The sequence below is a fragment of the Coenobita brevimanus genome, chromosome 97 (genome assembly GCF_032717465.1).
Source record: "Coenobita brevimanus isolate Jiangsu-jjx chromosome 97, ASM3271746v2, whole genome shotgun sequence".
NCBI classification, from domain to species: Eukaryota; Metazoa; Arthropoda; class Malacostraca; order Decapoda; family Coenobitidae; genus Coenobita; species Coenobita brevimanus.
The window spans coordinates 7,531,171-7,542,787 of NC_137050.1; the positions used below are offsets into that span (position 1 = coordinate 7,531,171).

General features: G+C 42.6%; 1 protein-coding gene and 1 pseudogene across 1 annotated transcript in view; both read right to left on the reverse strand.

The window, feature by feature from the left end:
• Positions 1–238, reverse strand: part of LOC145413796 (uncharacterized) — a 21,536-nt gene extending 21,298 nt beyond the window's left edge. The window contains exon 1 of the mRNA XM_080283449.1: positions 178–238. Coding sequence (XP_080139575.1) covers positions 178–238 — 61 coding nt within the window. The remainder of the gene's footprint in view (positions 1–177) is intronic.
• Positions 239–9,869: 9,631 nt separating this feature from the next.
• LOC145413868 (5S ribosomal RNA) lies at positions 9,870–9,991 on the reverse strand (annotated as a pseudogene).
• Positions 9,992–11,617: the final 1,626 nt, after the last annotated feature.

Sequence of the window (11,617 nt, forward strand, 5' to 3'; positions counted from 1 at the left end):
GAATGTTCTGTTCCGTGATCCGAGCTATAAACAGAGGGGTATAAATTAAACTCACAGACTGCCCAGAATTTAAATTTTTTCATTTTAGCAGAATTTTGTACAATAATCTAATGTAATAATCAATTTATATATAAACTGCAACATAACAGGTTCCCAAATGCGCATCTTGTTACTCACCTGTCAAAACTGTCTTCGTGAATATCATAATCAACAGCGGCACTGCCATTCTTCTCGCCATGGCCACCGTCAGGAATCTCGCTCCCTTGGAACTTCAAGGTACTTCAGTGTGCAGTTGCACTCAGTTACGGAATATTAGTTACGAGGTCTTGTACGCAGGAAATGCTCTTGCTGGTGATGCATCTTCACTGCTGTTTTCATCGTCACTCACTGCATCGTCGCTAGGTACCATAACGTAATGTCTTTTCATTCACATTATCGTTTCGTTAATTATCACTTATTTATCATTACTTACCTAAATTGTTTTACAGTTATCTTCTGTTTTAATTATGGGTAATCATCACAAGGCAATGATATTCACCGACCACATTGTTTATGTTTGGTGCAAATGAACTTACATAATCACAGCCTATATCAGTAGCTGAAAGCTCTATCACAATCCTTCCATTTTTTCCTGTTTGTGTCACTGAAATCAATTTAACATTTATTCTTCAGCCAGGTTCATCTGCTGGGACATTGTTGTTTCTGTGTTTGCCAGCAGCACACACATATGTGGTTCTGTTCCTTCCTGAGATGTGAAGTTATCGTAGCTTGTTTTTATGAATCCATCCTGTAGATATAAAGTGAACAAGTTAATAAATATGTACATACAGCCTAACAGTGGTCATATGAGAGCAAGGTTACATTTTACAAAAACTGAACGTCCACAAAATAGCCTGTTACTGAAGTACAGAACTAAGCCAAACAAAGCCACTATCAAGACCCATTTACTGAGAGATGTCAGTGCACAGTGCCTTCGAACGAGTGGAGGTCGTAAGCAGCGAAAGAAAGACTTGCAGGAGGGGAATCTGTTCCAGAGTTGTTCAGTTTTGTCCATGAAAGATTGAGAATACTGGTTAATTCTTACATAGTGAGTAGGATACAGAAAGGATAAGGGTGTGTCGAGTGCTGCGTGTGCACAGTAATGGGAAAGGCACACGAGCTAAGTGTTCAGAGATTTGTGTCCAATGTAGTACCGGTAGCTCCAGAAAAGGAAAGGGATTTGCGCGAGGAGAGGAATTAATGAAAGGACCCGAAACCCTTTTGACTCGACCGTGTATAGAAGAGTTGTAAGTGAAGAACCTCCAATACATTACAGCTATCCTGCAGTCAAGCCTCTCAAGAGTCCAAACTAGGTAGAGTACGGCTGAAGACAACCAATAGTCGGTCCAGCGCAGCCAACTTTTCAGAATCTGATCCCGCAAGAGAAGTAGTGTGACACTAACAATGAGCAACTAACTGGCAAGACAGATGCGATACATAATCATTCCTTAGTGGGGTATGTGATTACCTCTGCTTATTTATTTATTCATTTATTTATTTTTAAGGAAGAGATTCCCTTTGTTGAAAGAAATAATCTGAGGGAAGCCATGACAGAATACCTGAATGGTATCAACCCTGCAGACGGTTAATCAATACAGTTACCCTTCGAGGGGCAAGGGCTTCTCCCAGCTGAATAAAATAGTCTGGAGACAGAATATCGGCGTCCTGTCTGCAACGGGTTAAGGTGACCCTGAGTAACTACTGTCTTCAAAATTTATCAACTGCCACACCACCAGCGACTGTTAATTCCGATACTATGTTGAGTCTAACCAAAAGCCAATGTTTCATCAAGTGAATCAGAATGCAAAAATAATCTAGGCTCATCAAATAACAGATATATTCGGTCCAACCAAGAGCACGTCATAATACAAACCCCATTAATTTACAAAAAGATCAAAATAAGCGAGGGTAACACACTGGCCTTGTTGTGGCAGTGGCGGTATGGTATGGTAGTGGCCTAAGGTGTTGTTGTTCGTTGTGTAAAGGACAGCCACCACGGCAGACATAACACACAAACACACACACACACACACACACACACACACACACACACACACCTAACCATAACACTGACCTCTACTGGTCTCTACCCTTCCTAGTCCCTCCCCTCCAATCCTTCCCAATCGTCCCTTCCGTCACCCTTCCTTTCTCCTGTTTCCTTCCTCGCCCTTCCTCCCCCTTTGTTCATCATCCCACCCTTCTCGTTCCATTCTTCCCCCTCCCTCACTCACCCTCCCTCACTCCTAGCCTCTGAAACTCCCTCTCGTTTCCTCCCTCTTGTTCCTCACCACGATCACTCTTTCTTCTAGTGGTTCCCTAGAATATTGTCGTTCATTGCCGGAAGGACAAACAGCGCCAGCCAAAACAACACACACACACACACACACACACACACACACACACACACACACACACACACACACACACACACACACACACACACACACACACACACACACACTCACTAGCCAAAACACTGACCTCAATCGTACCGTACTGCTCTATCCTCTCCTTCCCTCCCTCCCTCACCGTTCCTCATGGTCCCTCGATCACCCAACCACCCTCCCTCACTCATCCTTCTCCCGGCACCCCTTCAGCCTCGCTCGATATGAGAAAAAACAAGAGCAAACAGCAACAGTCCATTTAATAATTTTGAGGCCTATTGTTACTGGTACATGATGGGCTGTGAGTCAGGTGCATTAAATTTTGATCCAGCCCTCACCCGTCATCCCTCCCTCACTCACATCTCACACTGCTTCACTCACTACCTCATCTTCACCCTCTCTTCTCCTTCCCTCCCTCTCATTTATTTCTGGTTTGTTCTTGCATTCATAATCCCTTCCTCTCTCTCCTTCCCTCTCCCAAACCCCCATCCCCCCGTCCTAGGATCCCGGCTCGTTAACCTGTCTGCGTCCTACAAACCTTGGCCTAGTGTCCGGCCCTCACCTCGTCTGCCCTACATCCATCCCGCCCTACCCTAGTCTGCCCTATATCCCTTTCATGGACTTTCCTGGTTTTCGCTTGCCCTACATCCATGTTCCTTTCCCCTTCCCCCTCACCCAACACTGTCTAGTCACACCCTGGCTTTCTCCCACCCACCGACACCACTGCCATTGCACTCCATAACCACCCACACTCCATCCAGTCATACTGTCGCCTTTACACCCTTAGACAAATATATAGGAAAGTGTAATGAATGTAGATGTATTTCATAAGTCGGACTATATTTGCTTCAAAAAATAGTAGTAAAATTAGCAGTAGAAGACCTTAAAGCAGGACGACTGAAATCCCTGACCATGTTTACAATTATTTAAGATTTTTAAAGTGTATGCGTTACTAACTTTTGTACGATTAGTTTAGGTCATAACTTGCTGTCGTAACTGACTGTCCGGTTTAATGGGCTTTTTAGTATATACCCTACATTTCCAAGACTTCTGACAAAACATCATCATAATCATCAACAACAACAACAGCGTCTGAGACAGTCCACTGCAGGAAGAATGTCTAATAGTAATTATTAGGCCTATTTTTCTTCAGGCAGAATCACAGAATTGCAGATACTGTATCAAGAGCCCGTAGAACTGAAAGGTTAATATTAAAATAGCAGCAACTTGTTAATAGTTTGAAATGACCACACAGAAGTTAAAAGTGGACATTAAAAATAATCCCTCACAGATTATCCCTGTATTTTATGGGATTTAAGTCGGGAAAATCAGTGAGTGCGTATCGAATAGTCAACGGCTAGGACGATAGCTTTAAATACGCTGAAAGATAGGCTAATGTACATTAACAGATGTCAGAAATTAATTAGCCTACATGTGCTGCCTGGATCACCTTAGCATATGCAGTCACCATATGAGGATGGAATAACCAAATAAACAAACAAACAAATATATGACTAAATAAATAAACAGGCCAGAATAAAAGATTGGTTCCTACTTGTGTCACGCTTAAAGGCATGCGTGGATGACGGTAAGACGAGCGGAATCAGTTAGTACTGTAGACTGACCAGCGAGAGTGCGATGGTTACATTATTCCTAGTGAGGCAGAATATATTAGCAAAATCTTATATAATTTATAGTGATTTGCACAGGGGCGAATTCTGTCAAGAGACAAGTATTTTTGTTAGTCATGTTTTACGTAGCAGTTTCCGACATGGTAAAGAAAAGAGGATACTGGTTTATTATTTAAAAAATATCAAAATGACAAACTTCTTAAAATAATTTGCTCGTTAACCTGTTAAAAATGCGATCAAAAGTTGCCGCCAACGCTGCCTGTTGTCAGATCATTTTTTTTTTTTTTCCCCGGTGTAGTACCAGTCACTGATTATCACAAATATTATGTACGTACAATAGTTTATATTAGAACAAAGAACTTTATAGACATTAGTACTGTAATACGATTTTGTTTTAATTCCGGCTGTCTCCAAACGATTATATTGAGCTTTGGAGAGATCTCAAATAGGGGATCAGTGGAGGTTGCTTCTACCCCTTTCAATCCAATACGTCTTTCCTAACCCAGAATTGTATTTAGAAAAAAAAAAAAAACTTTCTTGAACTGAAGGGCTAGATCTGGGTACCTATCAAGGAAGATATCTATACCTCGACAGTACAACACATCTACAATATCGAGGACAGTCGAGTGCAATTCCTCATTCAATGAACCGGAATATATGGTGGAACATGGCTGAATGACACCGTAGACTGCCAGTACCGTAGTAAAGTGCAATACACAACACCACAAAAGTCTAGTACCGTATATTTTTTAAATCCGGATTTCATCAGAGGAGATTATTCGACTTAGGAAGGATATCTGGTAGAAAAGAGGTTACAGGGGGATATAACCAATCTCTTTTAATCAGAAAAGACTCTTTTAGTGTGGATAAAATCGACCAGAAATGGCCCAAGCAAAAAAGGAAAAAGAAAACAAAATAGAAAAGGAAAAAAAAAAGTGCTTCTCCTGGCGGGATCAAGCCATGAGTAATAGAGATCTTCAAGGTGAATAATACCGTAAGGCGGTGGCTAGAATGAAATGATCCGTCTGTAGCCGGAGCAAAATAACTCAAAGAGCCATGGGAACCTACACATTCCTCAAAGTTTTCCCTTTCGGTGCCAGTACCTGCACTGAAGTCGTACAAGACCTGCCCAGTTGTGTGTCTCACGAAGGGCACTGTTTCAAATCTGAGCCAAGTTTGGTGTAGAATGTCGCTTTCTGTCCAAGATCACTCACCCAATAGGACCATAATATGCAATTAGATAAAGGCCAAATTGTCGTTTAGCCTCACCAGCATCCTCTTATCAACCGGAATAACCCTGTCGACAGAAGAGACAAAACAAGCACGCATTGCCACAGCGACATCCCTACAGTGGGCACCAGTGTCATAAGCCAGACCAGTGTACAGTATATGTAACTATTGCTGTTGGTCTCACTATGGCCTGGCTTTTTCACCTTAGAGGTGCACCTATCCTGACCCTTGGTTGCCCAAACACTTGTGACAACAAAGGCAGTCAATCTTCTTTCACAAGGCTTATTCCAGAGAAGGTTGAACACATGGGAGGAAGTTCTGGCTCATTTGTGCTCTGTACCACCGCAGCGTCCATTAAAAAAAAAAAAAAAAAAAAAAGTGGGACTAGAGGCTCCTCACCTACATCTGCTGGGGGTCCAGCGGGCTTTATCTTGCAACAGATGGACCACCGACTGGACTGGGACGAGAGCTCTGCATCGCCATCGCATGGGGAGGGACTTCCCAACAAAAAACTTGGATCATGGTCGTTTGAGGCCAGTCAACCCTGATCCCTCTTCCCATTTATAATTTTCGTGGTGGTACCTCGCATTAGTTCTTACGGGGACGGGGTCAAAGCCCATCTTCAACCTCCCAAGTTAGGTGAGGGCTCACCACTAGCATGTGTACTGGGGTCTGATTCCGTAGGCGATACTAGACATGGATATCCAGGTTTGGAATCAAGAGCATTCATTTTCCTATGTGGATTGCTAACCTAGGCTAACACAACCCACCTGCCCTACTATGTAAAGTTAAAGGTGGGGGCAGACGGCATAAGACATTTAGTAGCAGTGCTCATCTCTGTAACTTGGGTCTTTGAGACTGAGGCAGGTTATTCGCCCACAGGCCACTGCATCATCCAGTTGCCTCCCTAAGGTGTTACCCTAGGTACCGGTACTCATAACTATCAACCCACAAAGGATGGGTGGATACCTGTGTCGAGTGGCGCCAGCTGCCTGCACCAGGGATCGAACCCTGGCGCTGTTACGCTAGGAGCTATGTAGCTAGCAACGCTAACCACTTAGGAATGGCTCAAGAAACTCATCCACTTCTTGACATGTCTTACTTTCTGTCCAGCTGGAAGTCTAGTCACTTTGTTTTTTGTCCTGCTGAGTGTTTAGTCATTCTTCCCACTGCCCAAGACCAGTGTAGTAACAGGTTTCGTCGCCTGTGCCGGACCATGAAACAGGTAGTACTGGATTACATGGTTACCAGTAGCAGATCAGTGGTTGATCTGACCTGACAGAGAATATAAAGAAACAACATGCAAAGCAAGTATATAACTAAGGAAGACATGCTAGGGAGGGTCCGAAGCCCACGAAAGCATGTCCAGTAGTATGCAGGGTTTTTTGAGATATACAGTACATACACACACACATACATACCTACTCACAAATATATATACATAAACACACACACACACACACACACACACACACACATATATATATATATATATATATATATATATATATATATATATATATATATATATATATATATATATATATATATATATATATATATATATATATATAGAAGTGTTAGTGTTTCCTGCTAGTGCAATTTGAACTCATTCCTGGACATCACACTTATTGTTAAGAAATTAGTGAATGGAAGTTTGTAGTGCGTGACGTGTGTGTGTGTGTGTGTGTGTGTGTGTGTGTGTGTGTGTGTGTGTATTTTTCTTAAATATCTCTGTGTAAACCAGACGCTTAATCCCACAAATACTCCAGGGCAGCCATGACAAACAGGCCTTCATGTCAAGCCTATCCGTCACCACCACCACACCCTCCCTCGCACCACTTAAAGCCAACCTTCCCTTATATAATCTTCACCTTTATCCCTCCCTCCCTTCCCTTGCATACTCTTCACCTTTATCCCTCCCTCCGTCCCTCCCCTTGCATACTCCTCACCTTTATCCCTCCCTTCTCACCCTGTACTCATCCTCCCGTCGGCCTCGCTTCTAATGCACACTTGTCTACTCCTCAGCTTAATACCTACAGCTCATCTTTGCTCTCTCTCTCTCTCTCTCTCTCTCTCTCTCATTCTCACCAATCTCATCTCTAATGCTCTTTCTTAATCCTACATACTCCTGTTCTCCGATCTTCATCTCCATACTTCATTCATGGTCTTCCGCCTATCATTCTCCCATCAACCTTGCCTCTAATGCTCTTTCTTAATACTGCGCACTTCTACTATCTCATCTTCATCTCCCTATCTCATTCTTGGTCTTCCATTCATCATGCTTTCATCAACCTGGTCTCCAATGCACTCTTAATACTACTTACGCCTACTCTCTCATCTTCATTTCATATTCGGTCTTCCACTCATCATTCTTTCAGAAACCGTGCTTCTAATGCACTCCCTTAAAGCTAGACTCACCCATATACTCCTCATTTTCATCCCCCACCTCACTCTTGATCATCCATTCTTCACTCTACCATCAACATTGTTTCTAATGCACTCTCTTAAATTAAGCCATACTCCTGTACACTCTCACCTTTATATTCCCATTTCATTCTGGGTCTTCCACTCATCATTCTCCCATCAACCTCGTCCCTAATGCTCTCTCTTAAAGCTACACACACTTATGCACACCACAGCTTGATTCAACTACTTCTTGGCCTCCCCCACCTTAGCCTCCCACCAGCTTCACCCTCTCATGCACTCCCTTAAAGCTACACTCCTTTCTGTACTGTGCTTTATTTCTCCACCTCATTTGTGGTCTTCCCCCTCATTCCCCTAATCACCCTCGTTTCCCAAGCCTTCCATGCGCTGCACACGTCCAAACCACTTTAGTTCTCTCTTTTTAACCATAAGCTACCTATTAAGTTCACCCCCACTTCACTGTCCAAGTACCGTACTCAAGTCAGTCGCAAAAGTCCCAATAATCTTTCCACACACTTTAAAAAGCTACTGGTGATGCTTACGTAATTCATTTCACCTACAATACGGTCAGTCGTAGCTTGTCCTTCCAACAGTGTCCACATCACACTCTACAGAGTCAGAGTTATCACAGCTACACCTTCATGCAGGATCTCTTGATAACCATTCGCACATTCCTACTCTCGATTACCCCTCACTTTTTTTTTTTTTAACCAGCGGATTCTTCCTTCTTTATCCATCTGTGCTAATACGCTTTCAAATATTCAAACCTCCTCACACATGGCGTTGTAAAATTGCCCATTCTGACACAACACCTACCGGTGCCTCTTGTAACTCTTTGCCTTCTAGAAGTTTCCGTTTGGCAGTAGCCAGAGCAAAATCTTGAGTGTGCCCACTCCCAGGGAAAATTGCTGAATGCCATGACAGCACCCTTCCCCATACTTACGCTAGGGTACGTCACTCTTGCATAGTCCCACATTCACTTACTGTTTCAGTTATGCTACTTCATCTTCAAACAGCATGGCGACACCCTTCTTCCTCCAGTTTTAAAGTCATCCTTCCAGTATTCATTCCTTAATCTACTCACTTAATCCATCAATATGAATACTGTACAGTCAAGAATATAGTATCCCATATTAGTGCTTCTGTTTCCTCCTCAGATGAATTCTCACCAGTGTCCATCCATTAATAGCCACTACCTCTAAGGAGCCTCCTACCCACTCCATAAATTCCAATTACGTCCCACAGTGCACGTATATTCATTCTGACATCAACCTATTCCAGATCAGTAAACTCACTAACTCCACCCATAATTTTTCCCGTTTCTTTTTCCATGTTGTAAGCGATCACTACACTCATTCTTCGATATGCCTTCCTTTGCCCACATATTCTCTGCTCAGTCTCATCACATTTTCATTCTCATACAACAGGACCTTTCATCTTTGTCACACCCACGCCTTACATGCCCAACCCTGCATCCAAAGCACACGCTGTTAATGTAATTCATATTTCATGCGCTCCACCCAGTTCCCCTTGGCACGTCTTTGGTCTTTCAATTGTATGTTTGTGCTTCATTCCATCTGAGGCTTTGTTCGTCATCTTCGGCTGCCAATCCAAACCCACATTAAATGAGAAATAAAATAATCTTCACACGAAAATAACCCCCAAATCAGCCACTCAAAAGTGAGGCTGGAAAGCAGCCTGTGTGTGTGTGTGTGTGTCTGAATTTCGAATGTACTGTGGTCCAGTCCGCCTGAGTTAAATGTATCCAGCTGCCGAGCACTTGGTGCTGTATTCATATGGGCTTAGGAATCTTCCACTCTCCCTCAGCGATTTGTGTGTGTGTGTGTGTGTGTGTGTGTGTGTGTGTGTGTGATTTATACTGGTACTTAGTAAATATCGACGAACAGTTGTATATGTAATACTGGTGCATGTAACCTTTACGTGAACCGGATAAAATTTAATTCCTCGTCGACCGAAAGTCACCTCTGTTTACCTTATAATGAACAGGTACATTTAAAAAAAAAATTTCATTCATTCATCATTCATTGCCAGACGCCATGTATCCCAAACGGGGTGACCAAGGGCTTAGAGTTAATTGTTTTACAGGGAGGGGCACTAATCCTCCACCAACCCCACTTGACACGTAGGGAGAACGTTATGCCAACAGCATCTGGTGTTCCCAGGCGGTCACCCATCCAAGTACTAACCAGACCCAACGTTGCTTAACTTCGCTGATCGGACGGGAAGCGGTGTACTCAACGTGGTATCAAATCTCCGGACAAAATTGCATCAATATCATTTGCGCTGTTACCACAGACTATGGAATATTATACTGTCATTTTATGGATTTTCAGGGTACTAAAGAATACGACGAACAATAACCGCATATCCATCACGCAGTGAACCATAGCCTACACTGCAACGGTTCGCGCTTCAAAACGGCAGGTGCTGGTAGTGCCATATTTATGTGTAGGCTACACGAGGTCAGTACGGTAATCCTTTTAGAGATCTGTGCCTGTATTAATAAAAACTTCTAGAAGTACTCCTAAAATTACTACTAAAAGTGATTGTAGCTGAGAGTTGCTTTTAAAAGTTCCTCCTAGGAGGACTCGTAGTAGTAATTTCGCTCCTACCATGAAGTGTTACCAACACAAAGAATCTCTGCTTAATATATTTTAAAAATTACCATTACAAAGCCTTAGAGTATCAGTATGTAGTTTAAAACTAGCTTTTATATATAGAAATAACATCTATTTGATTATAATATTATGTTGATTCTTTACGAATGTCGATAAAATGTAAACACATCATGTGGTCAGCTGATCGTGCCTGCTACCATCGTGGCATTGTGTGTACATGGTACAGTGACTGTCAACAATGGCACAATTTCAAGATTCCACGGCTGCAGAAAAATTCAGGAGAAAGAGAAACTGGACGGAGGGAGTGTACGAGGGACCTTCACAAACCTCTTAACAATGTGTGGAGCAGTTAGAGCATAGAGTGTTTCAGTTATCACATTGCTCACTGATGGCTGCGATGGTCCAAAGTCATCACAATTACACTGCTGCTTTTTTCCAGTTGCAAGGTACCTAAATAGTATCAACACTTTCATCTCGAATGTGAGAGGATGGTTTCAGTGTGTGGGCCTTTCCAGTACATCTCTTACCAAATCAGTAATAAACAGAATGCCCTCACGATCGAAACGGTACCTTCTTACAAGTTCTTGATCATCATATTCCATGAATGCATCCTTCCCAGCTCGAAAATTTCTGCGTGGTGGATGGTGTCGGTCAGCCATGGTCTGTTGTTTTGTCTCTTGGTGTTTGAGGGACGCAGCTACCGTGATTACTGTCGCTAAAAGCCCTCCTAATTCCTTAAAAGTCCTTGTGGAGGACTTAGGAGTTGAAAGTAACTTTTAGGAGTACTTCTAGAAGTTAGGAGCCAAATTTCACTTTGAGAGGAACATTTACTTCTAGGAGATTTTAATAATACGGGCACTGGGCCTCCGAACTTGTGAAGCGAGACTGCAGCCCGGTTAATTACGTAAACTCTTGTTATATTTTGACAATTTCGAAAAAGTGTAAAGGAATTACTGAGCGCAGCTGCACCTGACCTAGAAAGGCTTGCGGGTTGGCATTATGGAGGGAAAGAGTGCGTGCTTTCTTTATTTGTTGATTAGTTGCAAAAGGTTTGAAAATTTGGGTTATATTTAAGTGGGGCCGAGTTAAAAAGGGTACTGTACTGTAACTTAAAAGTGGGACTAGATGTTGGGTTAACTGGAATGATAAACTGAACTCTGTGAAGTTTAATTCGACTTAATCACTTCGCTACGATGACACCTTTCACAATATATTCTTGCTTCCACAGGGCAGACGATATTATTCCACTTGAAAGATTTTTGGAGCC